The 23,859-nt window shown below is 42.2% G+C and overlaps 1 protein-coding gene across 5 annotated transcripts in view; it reads left to right on the top strand.

The window, feature by feature from the left end:
• Positions 1-23,859, top strand: part of Fat3 (FAT atypical cadherin 3) — a 593,378-nt gene that overhangs the window by 403,176 nt on the left and 166,343 nt on the right. For all 5 annotated transcript variants that reach the window (XM_026779396.1, XM_026779394.1, XM_026779395.1 and 2 more), the window contains exon 4: positions 19,028-19,089. In XM_026779396.1, the coding sequence (XP_026635197.1) occupies positions 19,028-19,089 (62 nt within the window). The remainder of the gene's footprint in view (positions 1-19,027; positions 19,090-23,859) is intronic.

Below are 23,859 nucleotides of genomic sequence, written 5' to 3'. Positions count from 1 at the left end.
ATATATATATATATATATATACTTTTAGGACTTGTTGATGAAGTGATTTTATAGAAAAAGATAGAGGACAGAATTTAAAAGGAAGAAAAGTCTTGTGTCCTCATGACTAAGAATAAAGAAGAGGGAGGCAGAAGCAAACGGATCTCTGTGAATTCGAGGCCAGCCTGGTCTACTAGTTCCAGGACAGACTCCAAAACACAGAGAAGCCCTGTCTTGAAAAAAAAAGAAAAAGAAAAAGGAAAAGGAAAAAGGAGAAAGATGCCACAGTCAGTCAACATGGAGGAATTTCAAAACCCTGTCATTGAACTAACTGATCCTGTTAGTACTCAAACCTCTCAACTTGCTGACTGCCACAGTCTTACTTAGTAGTTTAGCAATAATAATTCAGAATTATTTTGAGATAAACAAAGTTTAATATGCATGTAGGGAATGATCAGAAACTGTCACTTGATGTCAGCTGCTCCAAGAGGAACCTGTGGAGCGATTCTGAAACTGTGAGAGAACCTGGGTCAAGACAACAGGAGTTCTAGAGCAACCCTGAGAGTTTCTGAGCAGGCTCCTCGCCTATGTGAGCTGAGAACTGTACCCGAGATTCCTCAACTTCAAACCATGGTGGATGTGAAGGGACAACTTCAAGCACTGTCCCCAAGATCCAGCACCAAGCATATTCTGTTTAACAAGTGAATGGAAAAGGTTCGGCTCCCGGATGTGGTTTGCAGCTAAGCTCAGCCAACTAGCTCTGCTTGCACAAGACTTGATACTGGATTTGATACTAGAACTCTCAAAGTCCCTACAGATGCTTTTCATCTGAGAGGAAGACAGGGTGGGGATGGGGACAGAGGGTAGAAAGGGGCTTCCTTCAAGGTAAGGAACTGGTTTTCTCCAAACTTGTGGTTTGCTTGGGACCATTGGCTTGGTTTTAATGTCGTCTTAGTCTATTTATTTTCAATTCTTTCCCAGTAGCATGTACACAATTTTAAGATGCATCCTAAGATATCCTGGAACAGTGCTGGGACAGTTTAGCAGATCCTTCACCCCGCCCCTCTTCTTCCCCTCTATAGTACAGCTAACACTGCTTCACCTCCTTGACTAACAGCAACCTGACAACCCCTCCTTGTCTTCTGCACCTTCGTGCCGCTTTATATAACTGCCTGCATTCACTACACATTTTAGGGCAAGTACACAGATGCCGATCCAGAAATAAAGTTAATACTGTAATTATGAGGATTGGCTTTAATCGTCAACTTTATATAGACTGGAATCTCCTGAAAAGAGGGTCTCATGGAGGATTGTTTAGATCAGATTGACCTGTGGGCATCTCTTTGAGGAATCTCTTGACTGTTAATTGATGGAGGAAGAGCAAGCTCCTTGTGGACAGCACCATCCCCTGAGCAGAGGATCCTGAACTATAGAAAACAATAGACAACTAGGTAAGCACAGCAGCAGGCAAACAGTGTGGGTTCTTCTGTTTCTCTCTGCTTAATTTTCTCTGAATTGTCTCAACTCCCTGTCTCTGTGGCTTCTTTGCAGTTATAGGCTGTAACCTAGAACAGTAACCCAAAAATCGTTCCTCCTCCATGTTGCCTTTGTCAGGATATAGAAAGGAAACTAGAACAGAAATTAACTTCCTATTAGAGACCCTCAAAGTCTGTGTGTCTATCAAAAAGAAAACAAAATCCAAGCACCCAGAGGAGACAAGATTGTCAACACAATTCCCTCTGTTTTTGTTTGCTAGTGAAAAGTCTTCTAACAACTTTTTTTTCCATGGTAATATAACAAAACTCACTGATACCATTTCAACCTTAATTGATTTAGTCTTGAGCCCAGGTCATTCTTGTACTAGGGCATTAAGGAGACTCAAAAGAATTAAAATTGCAGCAATGTTAAATAATCTCATTGGATGAGTAAGAAACCAGGATCTAATTTAAGGGCATACAGCAAATTATCTGCCAATTAAAGCTTCAGTAGCTCCGTGCTAGCTCTTAGTGTTGTAAGTGGGTGAGAATTCACCCTCAGACTCTGTCATGGCCATTTATTGAGAAGATACTGTACCCCCCAGAGAGTGACGCAGGCCTGTCCGTCTCCTTCCACCCTCCCTGCTTAGATCCACAGAGTCAGTGACTGCTCCTCTTCATCTCCCCTCGATTTTTTCCAACTCTTGCAGCCACTCCCTGACTTGATTGTCAATTTTCAAATGCCAGATAACCTACCCGTCAGATAAGACGCAGCTGATGCAACCCATCACGGATTCCTACTGACTCTTACAAACATTTTGGAAGGAATAATCTGGGATTGATGTTTTCTTATATTTTGGACAGGGAAACATCAGCTAAATTCTATGATTGACAGGCTAATAATCTCTGTTCATAGATGACATGTTCTTGGATAAATAACATAATTTAGTTAAACAAAAAGTAAAAACAAAAGAGAAATAAAATACATATTAGAAAATCAGGAACCTTGGCAATCTGCCACCATCCCCCCTATTAACCTTATTAACTGCACAGATTGATGTCTCTGATATGGGATTAAAACAACATGGCTTTTTGTGAACCTCTAAGTTTGCACAGTGAAAGCCCCAAACAGTAATTATCACAGCACAGAGTTTGTTTGAAGCTCCACAAAGGACATGGTGATTTTAAAATCCATGGTATCAATGCTGAGTGAATGTTCTCACAATATAGACCACTACCTGCTTTGAATAGCAGAGAGGATATGTAACTTATTCGTACACACTTACATAAAGAATGTTTTCTATGGGGCTGGGGATAACTCAGTCAATAAGTCCTAGCCTCGCTAACAGAAGGATCTAAGTCTACTTCCCAGAATCCACCAAGACCATCGTGGTAACAGCACTCACAATCTCAGTTCGGCATAGGAAGAGACTAGTAGGTCTCTGAGCTTCATGGCCAGCCTACTGGGAAAGTTCCAGACTGGTGAGACATATCTCAGAGAACAAGGGAGAGTACATCTGAAGGCTCTGCAGGTCAAAGCATCTGGTTCCAAGTCTGGTGGCTTGTGTGTTCAATCCCCAATACCTACTGTAGAATAAAAACTGATTTTATGGGCTGTTCTCTGACTTCCACACCTGCCCAATGACATACACACACACACACACACACACACACACACACACAAACAAACAACCAAAGTGGGCAGTGCCTGAGGAACTTTGCTCAGGGTTGACATCTGACCTTCACGCAAGCACACACAGACACTCACATATGTACACATAGCAAAAAACCATTTAACTAGATGCATTATACTTCATCTGATTATCTAACACACATGGCTCCTATAATTTATTCCTTAACTTTGTTAATATGTCTTGGTCCCCTTTTACAGAGCTTGTGCTAAGTCTAAAAGACACCAACAGTAGCTTTATCTTCCTGAAATGAACAGTATGTGATTAAAATAATGGCTGACTTGGGGAAATCAGAGGCTACTGCAGAAACAACATGCAGAGTTCAACGTTTTTCACAAAGAAGGATATAGCTGTCTGTAAACAGAGACTGTGTCTTAGTTTCCTAGCTACCAAGACCCAAATATTCACACAAAAATTATTAAGTATAACACTATTTGGCCAATGGCTTAGCTGTATTTCTAGCAAGCTCTTACATCTTAAATTAACCCATTTCTATTAATCTATGTATCACCACAAGGTTGTGGTTTACAAGGTAAGGTTCAGGTATCTTTCTCTTTCAGCAGCTTCATGGCATCTGCCTGACTCTACCTTCTTTCTCCCTGTATTCAGTTTAGTTTTCCTGCCTCACTCTATTCTGCCCTGCCATAGGCCAAAGAAGCTTCATTATTAAGCAATAATAATAAAACATAGTCATAGAATACAGAGGGGAATCCCACATCATCTCCCCTTTTCTGTCTAAATAAAAAGGAAAATTTTAACATTAACATAGTAAAATTATGTAAAACAAAATAGGTATTAAGCAAGAACTACAGTTACAATATTTCTTTGTGAATCTAAAGTTTTATATCTAATTTATCCTTTATCATAACTAAGGAAATCTATAACTGTTTTCAATGCCATCAAAGACTCCAGAAAGACATAATATTACCTAAGTAAACAGGAAGTACATTGTAAGCAACTTCCAAAACTCTAGAATTGACAGACATTTTGCAGCCTGGACAGTCACCCAAAGTTCTTCTGTAATGTTGGGACATCCATCTTCAGTCTATAAGTCTATGGTTTGGGGCAGACTTTCCCATGAAGCAGGAAATTTGAAAGGCTATTTTGCCTGTATTGGCAGTTTGTCAGCCACTATCTTCTGTATCCTGCATAAAGTCTGCCAGACTCTTTCATGAAGCAAGAATACTGAAGGACTGTCTCATCTTCTTTAGGCAAGTTCAGCAGTCATTTTTCAGTGAGTCCTACATGTCCAGTTTATACAGCACACAGTCAAGCAGTTCAGGCAAGACTAGTTTCTTACCCAAATGGCTAGCCTTGCAAAATTGAAGGCAAATTCCATAATGAGTTTCTTCAATGCCCATCAGCCTCTCTGAAATAATTGGTGCTGCCAGAAGCTGACATGTCTCACTGTCAAGAAAAGCCTAAATTCTTAGAACCTTTTAAATGCCATATTCTGTAGGTCTTTGAAAGGTTTGAAGAATACCTATCCATCTGAAATATATGTCTGTACACCTAGGAAACATAACTGACATCACTACAAGTTTGACCACTATAGATGACTATCTGTTAATATGTAATTTTAAATTATATGTTACATTTTTAAATGAGCTGTATAAACATGATACTTTAAACAAGAGTAAAAATATACATATGAAAAAATTGGCCTTAAATCTGTATCAATAAACCAAAGTCCATAGCAAGGTAAAGTATTCATCTCTATATCATATCTCCTCCCATTTTTTTCTTCATAAAGATTTTGCCTGTGATCATTAACCAATTATAATCAACCCCCTTTAAATAAAAACAACATTTATAAACAACCATTTTGGAAATTTGAGCATTGTTTTCTTCAAACTGCTTTCTGCTATTTATTGCACAAAATATTTTTAGGGATCAGGAAGACCTTTCAAGAGAGTTTTTGTTCCATCAAACCACATTAGCCTAGCCACAGATTCTCATCTTCTGTGGAAACAAGAAAAATATATTTTCCAAAGTAATATAATTTAGACTTAAATTTTAAAGTCAAAATACCTTTAATATATATACTTTGATTTAGCTTAATGGCCCCCAGAATCAAATGTTTTTCAGAAATTAACTCAGTAGCAGTCAAAAGATCCAAAGAAAACACAGTAATACACATAATCCAGACTCTCTATGTATATTCCATCTTTACATGGCTAATTTTTTAACTTCTTTATTCTATGACTGTCTGAACTCTTTTATATTAATTTTATTGTCTCTTTAAATATTTCATTTTATTTTTTTAAACTATTTATTCTTTTTATTACTGTCTATACTCTTTTTTCTCTCTCGCCCAAACCTACATATATTTTTTAAATACACTGTGTCTCATTTAGAGGTTTTTAATGTCTGAATCTCTCCTATTGTGTATCTGAAATCCTTTCCTGACAAGGAGAGTTTTTAAAATGGTAAACAGTGTGGTCACAGTGGCCCTGGATGCTGACTCCACTTCTCTTGTCCTTTGAATATGGCAGAGGTAGTTCACCGCCAGCTCTGAGACTTGATCACCACCATGATCACCACCTCAACTCAGGGAAGCAGTTAACCCATGCTGCCACCAAGTAACTTGTACAAGCTCCAAAACAGTCATAGCCATTCGTGCCACCAGCACGGACAGGGAAGCTGTCTCTTAAAGGAGCCACAATGTTTGCTGCTGATGTTGAATCAAGAAACCGTCTCTTAAAGGAACTGCACCTCTGCTTGAAGCTAGCAAACAGAGCCTATCTGAAAAAATGCAGCTACAAGGAAGCTGCTCTTGGCTCCATTTTTAGTGCGTCTAAGAAGCCTCCTTTTTATTTTGTTCATTTTTTTCTAAGCTTTTTTAGGTCTTATATGTGGATCCATGCCACACTGTGGGTACCGTTTTGTAAACAGAGACTGTATGTCCATTTCCCAGCCACCCAGACCTAAATAATCATACAAAACCTGTATTAATTACAACAGTGTTTGGCCAATGGCTTAAGCATATTTCTAGCTAGCTCTTACAAATTAAATTAACCCATTTCTATTCATCTATGTTTCACCATGAGGCTGTGGCTACTGGTAAGATTCTGGTGTCCTCCTTTGGCAGCTAAATGGCATCTACCTGACTCCGCCTTCTTTCTCCCAGCATTCGGTTTAGTTTTCTAGCCTAGTTCTATTCTACCCTGCCGTAGGCCAAAGTAGCTTCTTTATTAACCAATGGTAATAAAACATATCCATAGCATACAGAGGAGAATCCCAATCAGCTCTCCTCTTCTGGATTGCCACGGCCTTTCTTCTAGGGTGCTGTTAAACCCTTCTTTTATTTCCACTTTGTTTTATGTAAGAAGAAAATTTCACAAGCTACCCCCAGTGGGGAAGAGGCTCTTTGCTACCCTTAAGGCCATTGTTACTTTAGAGGGAAAAACCAGAGTTCACAGCACTTTGAAAGAGGCTCATGTCCTTGATTTGAATAAATGATGATGCAGAGAATTCATCGTTCTTGCAGTGACCAGGCAATCAAGCTCCATTCCTTCAGGATCTCATTGAGGAGGGAATTAGAGCCTGGGAAGCGCAAAGTCTAGGCCAGTCAAATGGCATAGAAAGAATGAGGCTTCCAGCAAGTCTGAGTCCAGGCCTAAGGGCCACATAGGAAGGAAAAACTAAGTTCTGCAGGAACACTGGGCTTCCACTCAGTTCACTGGGAGGGAAACACACACCCCCATATGTCTGTAATAAATAATACAGTACAGTTTCTAAAATTATAGAGGAAGAAACTGCAGATTCCAGGGCATTTTAACACATGGTTACTGCTGCTAACACAGACCTGTGGAGCAGAAGCCCCGTGGACACATGCTAATAGAGCTACCAAGGCTGTTTGCAGCCAGAACATCAAAACGGTGGTGGTTAAAGTTAAACTGTTTGACAAATTGTTTGTCTCAAAATCATTAGCTATCCTCCTGAAACCTTTCTGTCCCGCTAATTTACCAAGACAACAGAAAGGTAAACTCCAACCAGACATGGAGCTATCACAGATTCCCAGACAGGTGGCACCAAAGGAATGAGAGCTTACATTGCATACGTGAATGTAAAACAAAGCCTTGCATGGTGTGAAAATCAACTGTAAAACACACGTGACTTTTCTTTTTTCCTCTCTCTCTCTCTCTCCCTCTGATAATGTGCAAAACTTTCCATAAAAAGTAGTGTTTCTTAATTTGATTTCACAGCATTGCTACTAAGAGATCTCATCTAATTTAGAGGATAAAAATGGTCATGAAGTATCATGTTTTCAAAGCACACATGTATTTTCCAGACTTGACACATTCTCTGAGTAATTTGCACTTTATCTGTCCTCTTGATTTTAGCTGTCACATGGAAACAGATGTGGGAAGAAATTATTTGCAGTGAAATAATTTCTTAGGGGTGTGCAGTGCCTGTTTTCACACCTCTGGAGTGAATTAAAGAATGTTCAGGATCTTCTGAACAAACTAGAGGAAGCTTCATCTCTCGGTTGTCTGGTTACTGAATTCACAGGCATTGTCAGACTGCCCAAGCTGAGATAATAAGGACTCCTGAGTGCAATGAGAAATAGCACTCTGTGCTCATAAGGTTTTTAACCAAAAGAAAATGTGTACTGCTTGTTAAATTTAAAAATTATTTTCAGGTTTTTATACTTAAAATTGTATGTTGAGCATATCCTCCATCCCCATGTTGCCTCCCAGTCTCTTCTGTTTCCCCCAGACAATTTCATAGCTACTCTCTTGTCATATACCATACATGGTGATTTTATGTCTCCATACAAAACCCAGGAAGCAAAAGCAAGAGAAAGCATCTGTTATGTCTTCCTGAACCTGGCTTAATTCTCTTATACGATGGTCTCAGTTGCTTTAATTATCACATCAGAGTGATAATTGCACATCAGAGTTTTTCTGCAGCACTGTTCACAGTAACTGAGTTACACAGAAAACTGAGGTGCCTAACAACAGAGAAATGGATAAAAGGAATATGGCTTATATGCAAAATGGATTAGTTTTCATTGATAAAGAAGGAAGTTGAAGCCTTTGTAGGAAAGCGGCAGCACTGCTTTTTAGTAGAAGCATGCCTGCTTTACTTCTTTCAATATTCAAATACTCGTGTGTGTGTGTGTGTGTGTGTGTGTGTGTGTGTGTGTGTGTGTGTGTGTGTGGTGAGTGCAGGTTTGCTTGTACCATGGCACAAAAGCAGAGATCAGAAGACAACTCTGTAGAGTCAGTGTACACCTGGGTTCTGGGTGTCACACTCAGGTTAGCAGGCTCCATTGCAAGTGACTTTCCCATTTGAATCCTCTTGCCAGACACTAGGAATGCCTCCCTGCAGCTCCTCAGAGCTCCAGGTTAGTCTGTCATCTGTGTACCTCCTAACTAAGCCTGTGTACTCTCCCCAAGGCAAAACTGAGATCCGAGTACCCAGAACCCTCCTCTGCATCTAGCCAAGAATCTGCAGAGCCAATGTCTAAATTTTATGTATCTCCTTCTTCAAGCTTCTTCCCTAACCTCAGACTGATTTGGCATGTTAACCTTTCCAGGGTCTCTGGCAATCTGGTCATTTTACTGGCCACTCATGTTCAGGCATAAGTGCAGTTTACACCCCTTTACCTCTCCCATAATACATTCTGTCTGTGATTTGTCCTAAGGGCATCCTGGTTTGCCTAGCGTATGTGCTCAATCACGCATTCTGTTGAAATGTTTCCAGTGTGTCTCCATCTTCCTCACTGGGCTCTCAGGCCTATGATGGCAACAGTGGCCTTAGTGTTTTATCTCCTAGGTTCCCCCTCATTGGGCCTTGCTCAGACATATATGTGGAAAGAGGAAACATCACCAAGAGGTGATAACTGAACCTCTGCTAGGGGATTCATGGGACCACCAGGACCAAGGCAGGGTGAACTGTACAACCAGGAAAGAAAACAGAAACTCCAGAATGAAGTAACACTGTAGCCAAGATGCGTCATAGTAAGACAGGGGGAGGCATACATCCAATCAGGGTTAGGCAACATGGCATCTACCCAGTGTGGTCCTTTGCTGGACGGATTTGAAACAGAGCTCTATTAAGTTCAGATGAGAGCGTTCAGTGGACTGCATACATTTCATGAACTGCTAATTATAGGCAACATGATTCATGGTGGAGAAACCAAATCAGCCTGGTAAGCCACCACTTGGTTACTGTAACCCTATCACTGAGAATACAGTGCCTGTACAGACAGTGGCTTCCGGCCATTCTGAACCTCAGAACAAGGACACCAACCAGGATATTTCAGAGATACCCTAGGCCTAGGATTCAACCAGTCACAGAATATACACAGCCTTTAGGTGTCAATATGTATAAAAACTCCCCAGCTGCTTCTAGCACACACTGACCTTAAAACTCAGCAATAGTTAGAGAAGAGCCCCTACTTCTTCATTGCCCACCATTTCCCAGGAAACACCTGGTGCTAATCCATGTCATACCAATCACTGAGGATTTACGCTCTCCTCTCAAGGATATGTAACAGACATACATCGAAAGTTCTTACCAGTAAGTCTTTGAGTAACTTGCATAAGCTATAAACAACAGCTTCCTTATCTGCCAGAGAACAGGCTGAGGAGTGGACACGGTTTTTGTTGCACTAACATTTGAAACAGTAGGAAGGAATCTCAAGATGGGGAAAACAAGGCTAGACTGTGGGACGCACAGCATAGCCCTGTGGCTATTCTTCTGGTTGATAAGAATAACACTATCATCTGGGCATTTAGTCTGTGGGAGGAATCAAGCCAAGAATTTTTAACGGATTACTTAATTTAATAAGTTTCATTATGCAACAATTTGGGAAGCTAAGTAACTTGCCAAAAGGCATGCAGCTGCTTGGGCTCGATCTGAGGAGAGAAGCTAGACACAGAGGCCAGAGCCCGCTGCTAGTTAAACCTCCCAATACCTCCCATATCAGATAATCCCCAAGGCCCTTCTATTTAGATTTCCAGTGATTTCTGCTTCTTTATTTTCATCACACAGTATTTGGAATTATGCAAAAATATCTTGGCAGAAAGATAAAAGAGATGCATGCCATATTGCACATCTGAGTCCACACACCAGTGATGTGTTAATGGCACCTAAGGATGGCATCATTTCGTATGACATCCTTAATACTGCCTTGCCATCTGCAGCTTAATTTCTCCGAAGAAATCCAATAAGCATCCAAAGTACAGCAAAACATCCTAGAGACATTTTCAGGTGCACAAATGCTTCCTCCACCTAGGCCAAGTGATAGAGCGGAGCCCAAGGGTTCTGTGTGATGAGCAGGATGCTGATCAGGAGAAGAACTGTGAGAACAGATGGGCTTGGGAGGTATGGAGGTATCCAGGCAAAAACCAGTCTTAATCCTATGTCTTTATGTGTATGTGCACAGGTGTGTGCATGTATGTCTGTGGGCAGAAACACCAGCTATGACACAGAATCCTACAAGAGAAGAATTCGGAGTAACTTTTCCCCTCGGCATCATCACGTTGCTCCTTTGCTTGCTGGCCCTACCCTACTCTTAACTCTGACAATATCACCTTGACCCAGAAGCCTTCACCCGTCTACTCTATAGCACTGTGATGGATAAGGGCTTGTCTGGGCCTCAGAATGTTCCTTCCAGGTTTTAGGCATCTCTCTCTCCGTCAGTTAGACATGAGGCGAAGGTAGAAGACATGTGTGTGTACCTAACTTTTATTTTGAAAGCTGACTTTCCTATGTGGCAGTCATAGAATCCTCAATCTAAATGGGAAAGTGTCTCTGGCAGAGAGGAGCATTGAGACACCTCTGCTGCTAAGGCAGACTTGCAAAAATGCCATTCGCTGGCTGGCACAGCCAGAAACCGAAGTGTATCTGTTACCGAGCCAGAAGCTGTGAACCGTGCTTGTGCCACAGTGTCTCCATGCTTCTGTTTAAAACACACGCTCGCTGGTGGAGTTCTAAAGCTTCTATTAGCATCTTGTAAATTACTATTTATAAAGAAACGCATGTGTTACAGGCTTAAGCTCTGTTGGTGTCCCTTGTCAGATTTTCTTAAGAAAATTTAATAGCAGCGCTTGTGTGCTCAATGGAGCAACTCCAGATCGTCACGCCTGACGAAGCAGCCCTTATTTAAGAAGCACATCAGATAGGGCCAGTTTCCATAATCCCTTTTAACCTTTGCATAACTAATATCTTAGCTCCCAACCTTTCTGCTTATTCTTTTCTTTATAAGAAATCATATATGTGTATACATATTCAAATCTAAGATTGCATATTACTTAGCTATTCTATTTGTTTATATTTCAAAGATGTTTTATACACGTGAATACTACATGTATGTCTGTTCAAGACATGCACGCTTGATGCCCATGAATGCTAGAAGAAAGCATCAGCTCTCCTGAGTCTGAAGTTCCAGAAGGGAACTTGGTTAATTGTACCTTAAATTCTGAAGTTCATGTTTGTTCTGTGTCCATTTTATTTCTTTCCAAGTTCAGCAAACAGCCTTATAGCCACATGAAAATACTGTGGGTAGCATTGAAAAAAAATTTTAGTACTAAAAGCTAAGGAAAGAAAAGATTCTGTAAGTCAAAATCTTCTGGAAGTAATGAAGGGTGACAATCGTCAATGTTTAGGTTTTTTTGCCAGGAGCATGCACTTACACATTAAAGAGCATTTTTTCATTTTCCCTTTGGGTGAATCTGTGCATTGGTGTTTAACGTGAGGGATCAACAGATGAGCAAATGGACAAGAACAGAGCACAGCCCTTCTTTCTGGTCAAGCACCATCTTTTTGTCGAGCTGATCCACAGTCTGAGTGGAAACATTTGTCATGCCAAGGAAAGTCTGGTGCAGGAGCATGAGGTGACTTGTTACATTGCTTTCATAGCCGGGGAACAGAGAGGAGGGGTCAGGAATAAATACTTATGCTCATTTCATCTTAGCCTCTATGCTAGTTACCTAGTTCAGGACTATGACCCATGGGATAGTCCGCCTACATTGACTGTGTCTTCCCCACTTAAACCTCTCTGGGAAAACTCTCAGAGACACATGAGAGGCCTGTCGCCCATGTAATTCTAAATCTAGTCAAGCTGACAAGAAGATTAATCATCTGAAGCCTAACCTTTGTCAACTTGACACTTAAACATCACATGAAATCAAAATCATCAACAAAAAACACTTTCTCCATTAGATAACTCTCCAAGCTTGTAGACATTTCATGAAAAAAATGCATTACATTTATCAGCAAGAGTTCTCTAAGACAATTCAATATTGTCCAAAAGCCACAATCCCAATGTCTCATTCGGGACTCAACTGTTGAGCCATGCAAAACAAAATTCAAGTTGATTATTTACAACACACAACTGAACAAATCAAACATTCCCATTCTAAGAGTGAGGAATGAGGGTGTAGCAAGAAAGAGCCCCAAAAAATAGGCAGGGTAAAGCATGAATTCCGACAACTCTGGGACTCTTAGTGGTATCATCTGAGTTTCACCAGGCTTGGTAGCTCTGCCCCTCCACTTCTGTTGTCTGCAGCACACAAGCTGGCTATTCTCGATGGCTGAGGTTTTCCACAGCAAGGCACCTCCAGCATCCCCATTGGTCTTCACCTGTACAACTCCATGCAACAGCCCCTGCCCTGCCATGCCTGGCCTCAGTAGCATTCTGAACCTTTCATGTAAGTCTTCATGACATTGTAATACTTGAATTTTACATATCTGCAAGCTGAGTATAATGTGAACAAGACAGTCAAGTTTTGTTAACAGCAGGAATTGTAGTCTGGTCTCCTCACTGCTCTGTACTGACCTCTTTGTACCTAGGTAAGGGAATCTTGAGACACCCTTCCTTAGTTGATTGTTTTCAAGCAAGGTCTCACCCCCACCCCCTGCCAACTGCATTGCCAATTCCAATTCACTTTCCTTTCTTACAAATTACCATTTTTACAGGTGAGAGCCTTTGTTGATTGGGATCTTGTCCTCAGGGCACCTTTCCTATTGTCCCAGTGATAACATAGAATTTTTTTTCTTTAATGACACCAATCTTAGTGATAATAATAACTTTCTCCAAACTGCCTTGCCTGCTTCTTTAAATTCACTCATGCCCTTTTCCTAATCAAACTGTATATTTCTTAAATCTTTCCATCTAACTTCAGAGTTAACTATAAATTATATAGTTGTGATCCGTTGTCATAACCATGACACAGCCTGCAGGTTACATTGTCTTGAAATTTCTTCTTCAGACATGTAAGTGCATTTTCATTTGTTTGTGCTTAAACTTATAACATGAGCAGTGTGCTTTCAAGTTCCTTGTGAGAATGTAACATGAATGCTCTCCAGTCCAATTCTCCAGTGTCCCTTCTACTGCCACATGAGCATGGTGTTTAAGGTCTGACTATCTGTTTTCTGATTTTTCATACTCCCACCACAATGGTCCATTAAATTCTGCTTACAACAGTCTTGAGCATCTCTAGCCCATAAGTCCAAACTCTTCTATATTTCTTCTACAAACTGGTTCAAATTCCTATGAACGCCATAGTCAGATCATCACAGTAACAACTCACTTTATGGTAGAAATTTTCAGTATGAGTTATTATTTCATTGCTGTGGTAAAATGTCTGCCAACAGCAATGTAAGGAAAGTCTAAGGGGACATAGTCCATCACAGTGGGATGGCAACGGCAATGTAAGGCAGATGGTCATATTGTACCTATGGTCAAGAAATGGTCTCCTCTTCCCTTTTTTTGGTCAAGGAGCCCGTCCCATGTAATAGTTCTTCCAAATCCAGATATTTCCTTTCTTAAGTCCCTCTAGAAACACCCTTAAGTCATATCCAGAAATGTGTCTCCTAGCTGATTCTAAATCCAGCCACGTTGACAGTGAAGACTAACCATCATGAAAGTTTATCATAATTTTCTGGAATTTCAGAAAAGAAGAAAAATAAACTTGAAGTGAAGACAACTATTAGGTCTGTCTAAAAAGTAGAACTGTGCCTGAGGAGATGTCTTAGAAAGGAGAACACTTTCTGCTCTGGTCCAGTAGAGACCTGAGCTTGAATCATAAGCATTCACATAAATGATGGGATGCAGCATCTACCTGTGACCTTAGTGCTGGAGAGAGAGACAGGTGGAGCCTGGAGTTCCCAGGTCAGCCAGTCTAGCCAGTGAGTAAGTGCCATGTTTACAGAGAGGTCTTGTCTCAAAAAACAAGGTGGAATGTAAAAGAGGAAAAATTTCAGTGTCAGTATCTGGCCCACACATATGTGCATACAAGTGTACATACAAGCACACATACTTAAGTTGTACAGTAGCTGGTTTATTATGGGATCCTGCAAGGCCATGTATGTGAACTCTTTAGAACAGTGCCTGATATATTGTATGTAGTAGCTCTTACTATATTATTAGTCCCCCACATTTCTCCATAAATTAGATACAAATCAGGATATGGAGAAATGTGAAAAGGTCTGAGAATCCATGGGCACAAGATCAAATATAACTGCTTTATATTTGATTAAAAGCTGAAACCCTGCTTTTAATATTAGAAAGGGAGGAAGTGGGGGAAGAACAGGGTTAGGAGGAAGAGGGTGAGGGAAAGAATTATCAGTAGTTTTAAGTTTAAAGGAACTTAGGGGCCATTCAGGTCCTCCCATCCCTGTGCATTGAGACCACATTGAACAAAACAACATAACTGAGTATTCTGAAGAGTGATCCACTCCGCCCTCTCCCCTCCTCAGGACAGTTTCCTCTACCGGCATTGCACAGTCTCTTTATTAAGCATCAAGAGTGCCAGATGATTAATAGCCGTTCCTTGTCCCTTTGCTTGTGTCCTATTAGAGAAAACTTCAACAAGCAGAGAAACGCTCTGAATGTCCTCAGTGCAGCATTTGTGCATCCAGCAATGAGACAAGGTCTTGACCTGGGCGCTTGTACTGGGGGACCACCTCAAGGCTCTGGCTTCATGGACTGTGCTCTCAAGGACGATCCAGAGATAAGATTCCTGCAGTTCTGTGTAGAAGAGAAATCTAGGAAGGTTGCACAGGAAAAGTAATACGTGGACCAATTGCGAGGATGAGGAAGAGTTCAGAGTGCGGGGCTTGGACATAGGAAATTAGGCATGAAACACGGCAGCACTAATTCCAGTTAGATTTTAGTAGCAAGCCCAGCATTTGCCCTCTGGGAGAATTACGCTGAACCAGCCAAGACCTGCACTTACAGCAAATGTGAAAGTCCTGTTCGTACTTACACAGCTGTGACCCAGACAGCCACAGGGAGAGACCAGAAGAAAAAAGACAGACATTCTTTTGTGTGTCGTTGTTCTGGCCACAGCTACTCCGAGTATCTTCAGTCCTCTTAAAGAGGCAGTGACATTGTTTTAGTCTGCTTTTCAGGGAGAGCATGTTTGAGTCTCCAGCCTCCCAATGACAGAATGAAAAGCCAGCTATTTTTAAAGCAATTGCCCTGTTCCAGTCATTTATCACCTTACTAAATGTCATTCACCTATGACTGGCATCTTTCCCTCCTCCTAATCAGAAGTTTGCATAAGGAGACAGATGAAATGATGTGGTTGTTTTTACAGCCCAACCACACTCCAAAGTGGGCCTCTGGCTTGTTTGGGAAACTCCATTTCAACATTTAAGTCTCCAAGTACAGGTGTCTCACGTGTCTACAGCTCCACGCACAGTGTCCACGCCTCTCTCTTAAATAGGTTGCAGAACGGGGTTCCTTTCCACATGGCCGAGTCAGAGCAATTAAAAGGAAGCCTTGCTCTGATTGATCTTTTGCTTCGTTTGTGTGCAACACAACCATGAAAATGGAGTTGGTCTTTCTGACGAATCCCTCCAGACCGGGAGTGGTGACTCCCTGAAGTTCTTCCTGACCATAGACGACAGCCAACCATTTGATATATGTTTCTTTTCATCCCAAGCATGTACCTCTGTAGAAAGTAAATTTCACCCTTTCTGGGTTTTCTTAGAACTGAACTCTTAACAAGATAATTTTCAGTGCAAATAACCATTAATTAATGCCTTCGCACCGCCTGCCCCAGAAGCTCACTATTTCTTGGTTCCAGATTCCTATAGACAGAGCTGAGAACTCTGTTCATTCATTGAAACGCCAAATTAAGCCTGATTGCTAAGCTCTTTGATTCAGTCATTATGTACCCTCACTTCACAAAATAAACTCTTGTTAAAGCCTGAAAGGCAGTTTATGATCTTCCACAGATTTTTGACCACTTTGTTGATACATAACTCACACAAAATAACACGCACCCGCATGGAGTATGCAGTTCTTCAGGTGTCATAGCATAGTACAAACGACACAAACATCACCGTAATAAAACATAAAGGACTCTCACTGCTCTCCAAAGAACCCATGTTCTTATCAGTAGACTTTCACTATCCCCACCCAAGCTCGTCGGCTTTTCTAATTATTTCTACTTTTTACTCCTTTGACATCTGAGAACACACAGGGGCTGGAGGCCCAGAGTACCGGGGTGTGCAAGGACTTCCAGCTGGCTTTCTTCTAGAAGTAGTAACTACTTAGCTTCCCAACTCCAGTCCCCTGCTTGAGGAAAGTGTTTCAAGTTCCCTTCTCTGTGAGCTGATAAACTGAGACACTGGGCTGCTCTCTGAGACCCATGTGAGCATTGTAAAAAATATGCAAATTTTATGGAGACATTCCCTAGCAAACCCCAGAAGAGAAAGCAGACTGTAGACCTGGGCATCCATGCTGGTTGAGCCCAGGTTGCAGGAGTACTGGGTAACATGAGAGAATTCAGGGGAGCAGAGTCAGTGGCACCTTCTCTCTCTCTTTGTGAACATGTGTTTGTGTGTGTGCACGCACGCACGTGCATGCGCATGCGTGTGTGTGAGTGCGTGCATGCATATGGGTGTGTGTGTAAAAGAGTCACAGACGTGCAATAGGAAGCAGAATTCTTCCTCCAACCCCCACATGTAACAAGCATGCCCCATTCCCATTGTGTCCTCTAACAGGACTCCCTCTGAGGAGGCTGGAAGCCGGGAGAAGGCCTCCGTCCCTCACTCTGAAAACGGCTGCTATTCGCTTGAAATGAGCCTTCATGACATATGACCTTGTCAGACAGCATGGTCCGGATCTGAAGAGTGGGAGCCAGACCACACAGACCCTCAGTCAATATGAACCCAGGAGCCGGGCTTTTTTCTTTTCCTGCTTCTCATTGTTATAGAAGCTTCTAGATGTGGCTGAGCAGACAGAAAGATGAATGTCAGTGGAAAGAGTGAGATGTAGGAAGAAGAGTCGAGGTGGACGGCTCCTTGCTCTCAGATGCTGAGTCCTCTTTCTCGGATTCTGATATAGGAAGCCAGAGAGTGATAAATCTGTGGTGTTAAATGTCCGGGTACTGAAGAGGAGAGGCGGTTATTGACCTCCGAACAGTGTGGGGGCGGTTTTGCAGGAGTCCTACACCACATGGGCGAACATTGGAAGCACCTGGCAGGGCACTCACATCAGGTCATGTCCATGTGCCCACTGGGAAATCACAGACCTGAGAGCAAACAATTGTAATGATGACAGAGGAGGGTACCGGCGACACTGGCATATAGGATTGGCCAACATGAGTGGAATCTGAAAAGCCTATGGGTACAACAAGTTGATAATAGTGTGTTTCTTATATGTTTCAAATTTTCTAAGAATGTGTGTTTCAAATGTTCTCACCTTTATGTGATTGATAGGTAAGTTCATTTGGTAAACTTTCCCGCATGGCATTTATGAATCATAACATCGCTTTGCAGTCTATTAAAGTTATATCACTATAGTCAACCTGCAGAGGAGAGAGAGAGAGAGAGAGAGAGAGAGAGAGAATATCTAGGGTGAACCAAATGAATGAGATCTGAGTGAGGGGGATGAAGCATAGATTGTGATCCACTCTGGCATGCAGGGTGCAGGGAATGCACCAGCTCGTAGAGAGCTGTGTTAATCTAACTGCGATGTTATTTTGGATGTCACTAAGGCATCACTTAATGTCTTCTGGCCTCTTGTTTCTCTAGAATCCATGTCCTCCCCTATCCATCTACAGCTCAGCAGCTTGAGGTCAAGAACTCCCCTGTAGACCCCAGAAACATTTTCCATACATGACTATTCTTTGATCTTTCCTCGTTAATCAGCACACACCATGAAAAAAAAAATCCAACTCATGTTTTCTTCAGAGATATTATAATGGAGAAGTGGGAAATAAATTTAGGTTTCTAATTTCCATTTCACAATAAAAACAATAAACTGTGCAAAAGACAAATTTGTGCAATGAGCCAAGAGACCTCCAAGGTCTGCCTTCTCATTTCTTCTGTCTTTATAGACATTGAAAGAAGATATAGGTCCTTCCACTTGGGATATCTTAGTGTAAAGATCTGGATACATAAAACAGAAAAATTACAGTGGGGTGTTTGTTGTGGGAGCTACTGAATTGAGACAATTATGTGTACAAGTGTAGCTATTGCAGAAATCACCTTCTTGGAAAATATAATTCCAAGCACATAAAATTAAATAAGAAAAAAATGATATCTGATAGCCAGAATCTAATCAGTGTCAACTATGTATTAACAACTTAACAGCCTTTAGTGTGGCTCCTAGTCCAGCCCTAGGTAAACGAATCTTTGGGTTGCCTCATATTAGAAAAACAATGTTTGCTAAGAGCTTTTGCATTCCTCCCAAGCTGCAGCGTTTCTTCCGTGTTACATAGACCTGAGGTCGCGACCCACCATTTCTTAGCACGCTTGATTTTCCTTTAAGAATAATGTGAACCTCCCTGGGAACTGGAGGGTGCCATTCTCCAACATTTTTACTTTCCCTTTAACTGGTCTTTTTTACCATTATTCAATGAGCTACCTGCCCCAGATATTTAAAAGTCAAATATTCTCATTTCTACACAGGTCTGATTACCACGACTTCGAGGAAATTGGATCGAGAGCAGCAGGCAGAACATTTTCTGGAGGTAAGCGCACAGAGAGAAGCGGCACTCATTAAAACTGACTTTCAGTAAACTCCCCCTAACCTTCATCACAAGCGAGAACTTTAATGCCTGTAAGCAGTGGGTTTCCAAGGCAGGTGCTCCTCCTGGCCTGATTGATTCTGAAGGCAGAGGATTCCAGGGCAACCTTATCCACGCACCGCTGTGAGCCTGTGAGCGGAGAGAGGCTCGCAGAGAACTCTTAGCCCGGTAAGGACAGGCAGGTGCCTGCACTCGTCTGCCTGGACTTCAGACGACTAGCAGTAATCAGAGAAGAGCCCTGTGGGGCAGAACCCCAAGGGCCTCAGCTCCAGATGTGTATGGGGGTTGTGGGGAGCAGCGGCACTGCAGTCGGAATGAAGCATGTCATTCGAGAGGATGCTGCTCACCTCATTTCTCACCGTGGGGAGACGGCTGAGGCTAAGAGGTGCGCCTTGATTCACAGCCCGAGATGACTGCTCCCGAAACTACAAAATCCACAGCCATAATTCATTAAGACAGGAGCAGTCACAGAGGAAACTCTAAGAGCATCACTTCTGAGGAAGAGAGAGATTAAAAGACAGTATAGGGCAACAGATGAGAAGACAGATACGAGGGAGCTCTGCGGAGCTTCTGCATTTCCAGGGTCTTTATTGGGTAGCTTGACGGAGTTTGATAGCACCACGATTTAAGTGTGACAGTGGGATATGGAATAGAGGATGGTGCTCAGAGCTGTTGCTTTCATCCCTAAGACTTGCTCACCTGTGCTACACACACACACACACACGCACACACACACACGCACACACACGTGCGCACACACACACCCCTACATGCCTAGACATATATATCCACGCCTACATACAACGATAAGCCTGTATTCCTGCACACACATCTATATGCCTAGAGACATTTGCACACCTTACACATACACCTGCAGACCCCTATACAAATACACACACACACATCTGTACTGCACATACACAGCTCTCAAATCTTATATGGGAATCTCTTTGGAATCCTCCTTTATTTATTTTTTTTACCGTGAAGGAGCTCTGTAAGGAACACTGGGCATTGAAGTGCTCTGCCTTGTGTAGCCTAAAGCTTTTCATCATGCTGTGTAATTAATCACCCTCAATTTCTACTTCCTTCCCTTGAAGCATTGCAGAGCATGCATAGTACCGATACCTTATAGGGACACTGTTAGCATCAAATCTTGTGTTCTATAGCAAAGTATTTTTCAGAACTCCCACACATAATAGAGTGTTGTTATTACAGAAAAACTCTGTGATAATCTGTCCAAATACCTTCTTTATCCAGACTCCAGGCTGACAAAAATAATTATAATAATTCTTTCGCCAAAATCCTGTTAATGGACTGAGAACTGGTCCAGGTTGGTGATGCCAGGGTTGCTTTGTGTGTTTCTCTACTCCCCAGAAGAAGCTCAGGAGCCCTGGAAGGGCTTTGTTAAGAGGTAGCTAGCCCTGTTACAACCCAAAAGGAGGAAAAGAAGACAGCATTTCCCTAGGTGGAGCCCATGGCATCCTCGGGAGGGTGTGGCTCAGAGCAGGGATGGAGCTGTATTGCAGAGAAATGATGCAAGGCTGTTTGGGGTCAGTAGGCGTCCTTACTGTGCACATCCTTGATGCTTTCTGACCCCTCAGAGACTTAGTTAAGTGTGGAGAAACAGGACAGTGCTTTGAACTTGCTTAGCTTGAGCTCCGATGCAGAAAACAGCAGTCCTGGGCAACTGAATGCAGCCTGGTCTCTGGCTGTGGCTAGGCACCACCCAGACCCCCAACAGACTGAGGGCAGGAATGATTAGCCATGCGATGTCAAAGGGAGAAGCCACTAAGAAAGGTACCACGGGGATGCAAGAGTGTATGGGGTGGGGGATGGGTTGATTAGGAAGCCCTATTTAAAGAGGTGACATTTGATGGTTTGGGTCTGAGATTCTGTCCAAGAAACAGAAAGAAGAGGAGGGTATCAATGTGGAGCAGGGGCAGAGGGAGAGATGATGGGAAGTCAAAGTGAAAAGCAGCAGATAGATGCAGTAAGGATCCCATGCTTGTCCTGGAGTGTGACAGACAGCCATTAGCCCATTGACAAGTCGATTACAGAGTCAGGGTCGGGGCAAGGCAGTGGAAAACGGTGGGAAGTTTTAGAGAGACCCAGGTAGGACAGTGTGGCCTGAAGGAGAGTGAGGACAATGTAGATCAAGAGGGAATTATCTATTTCAGGCCCCATTGGGGATCTGGGGACAGCAGGAGGCTGACTTTCTAAAGCTTTCAGAGTTGATAATTTAAGGGCTCTAGGCCATCAAAATCAGACCAGGCTGCTCCAGGGCACACCTCATTGCCTTAGAGCACACTGTCAAAAGTCTACGGTGACTCAAACACCAGCTGAATCTTTCTCTCCTCTCTTTCTTCTTTCTCTCTCCTCTCTTCCCATCTCTCTTTCTACCTCTTCCTCCCTTTCCCCTTCCCTTCTTTCTCTTCTATTCTCTAGTTCTCAACCTTTAAATTGTTTATCTTATAGTCATGGTGTTTTTATTCCATGTAAAATCACAGGAATTTCAATATACCCATTTGTTTTTTATTTGATCATGAGAGGAATATTATAAATAATACTAAGTTATATTAACTATATATTAACTAATATAACTAACAATTAACTGATATAACTAATAATGAATAGTCCTGAAAAGATAATGCTTTGTAATGCAGACTAGAGTTCTCCATTGTACACAAATTTCTGTAGTTTCTAGTCCATTTGGAGAGTCCTGAGTATGGGAATTAACCTCTTGAAAAGTTGAATAGCCCAGGTAACACTATGATCCTCTAATGCTCATAGTAACCTCTGGTCTCTTTCATATTTCTCCTTTCCAATGAGATGAAGTTGACTTTTCCTGAAAGAGTCTGTTTAGAAGCCAATACAGCACCCAGAGGACATGGGTGGTTGGGAGTTGGATGCTATCCCCATGATTGAAGGCCTTTCAGTTATACACTGATTGAAGATACTTACTCTTATTGTGTGTGGGGTGCATGGTCTTGCAACTCTGTAGAGAAGTCACATTAACCTGTGGCTGCCATGACTGTTGTGACTCACCTTTGGCCCTGTTACTCAGGAGGCTGAAGCTGATAGACCACAGTTCTGACTAATCTAGTCTACACAGTGAGACTGTCTCTCAAACAAACAGCATGTGGATACCAGAGGAAGCTGGATATTCCCAGAATCCAGAGAAGTTGCCAATGCAGGTAGAGTACCAAGGAATGCAGACAGACTTGCATTCATGCCTCTTACCTCGGTGGTTTCTGGGTTAATTCTCGCCCACCTCGGGAAGTTACTGATGTTAAGATACTCTGCTGCCCTTCTCTTACTTCCACAGGCGCAAAAATAGGTTTGCAGCTCAAATATTCAAAGTTTCTACATTCTTGACAGGCTGTTGTGGTTGTGGTGTGGGAGGCCAGTTCCTCCAACCACAGAATGTTGGAAATGGACTCATTGATTAGTGAATAAGGATCACGCCTTGGTAGTTTTATCTTTGGCCCAGGTTACTCCATTTTCAGAGAAGTCAACTACAAAATAAGGAATAAAGCTGTCCCTTGCAGTATAATCACTAACGTCGACTGGTTTCTCACCTATCAGATGCTGAAGCTCCCCAAAGGCACGGTACTCCATTTCTTAAGGTATTAAATCAAGGCCATGTGGGGAAGGCTGGTGTTCATTTCAGGAGTGCCTGAGTCTGGTAGACTCTTAGAGCTCAGATGCAGCCTTGGACCTCTCTAGACCTAATCCCCCAGTCCTCCCCATAAAGAGGAGGACCGTTCCGTCTCTCGGCTGATATAAAAAGTGGATGAATGAAAGCCGGAAGGTGCTCCACGTGTGGATGCTAAGGAATGTACATGTGAGCAGTGGACATGTAGTCAGTACAGACTGGCTTCCTCGCCTCTGTTCTCTACACCTGGGAAACTCTGGATGTAGTGTGTATGCCATGCCTGGTGTCACCCAAAAAGACAGGGCTGGGGTCACTATCAGCACGTGCTAAAGGGTGTGAGCTCGAAGTAGAAGTCTAAAGATTCTGCCTCCTTCCATTTGCATGAGGATTGCCAAGTTAAATTGTCTCCAACTACGGTTTTCTTTACCTGTAAAATGGAACTAACAATACCTTGCTTTATATACACAAGACACAGAGAGCCAGGAACTCACAAAGTCTCCAAAACCCTGCCTGCCCCTCCCTCCCCCTTCTCCTCCTTTCTCCCTTGTCTTCAAAAACCATCCTGTCAGTTACCTTTTTTTCTGTAACTGCTCCAGCAATTGACTCTCTCATACTGGTGTGACTATTCTTACACACACACACACACACACACACACACAAAGTCCTGACTTGTGTATGTCTTTATCTTGCTTGCAAGAACAGCATGATTATTCTTCTCTTTTGATTTTGAAACAATGCTCTGTTCAGGGCTGGTTGTTCTAATTAAAATCTCCCAAAGAGAACAGAGAAAATATTTTATTTGTAAATTGAAAACTATGACAGGACAAGACCCTGCCCTGTATAGAGGCAGTAGATGAGAAATAATCCTGAACGTGCGTATACCTGAAGTACCTGGGAGAATGTGGTGAGACTTTATGTGATAAAATTTGTATAAATATCATATCATAGCAGAGATGCACCTGAGACCTACAGACATGTGTGTACTACTAGTGTCTGCCTTTCACAGACTCATCTACAGACATGTGTGTTATTCAGTGTCTGCCTTTCACAGACTCATC

The sequence above is a fragment of the Microtus ochrogaster genome, chromosome 5 (genome assembly GCF_000317375.1).
Source record: "Microtus ochrogaster isolate Prairie Vole_2 chromosome 5, MicOch1.0, whole genome shotgun sequence".
Taxonomy (NCBI): Eukaryota; Metazoa; Chordata; class Mammalia; order Rodentia; family Cricetidae; genus Microtus; species Microtus ochrogaster.
The sequence above is the reverse complement of the archived record's forward strand: the minus strand, read 5'-3'. Positions and strand labels throughout refer to the sequence as shown.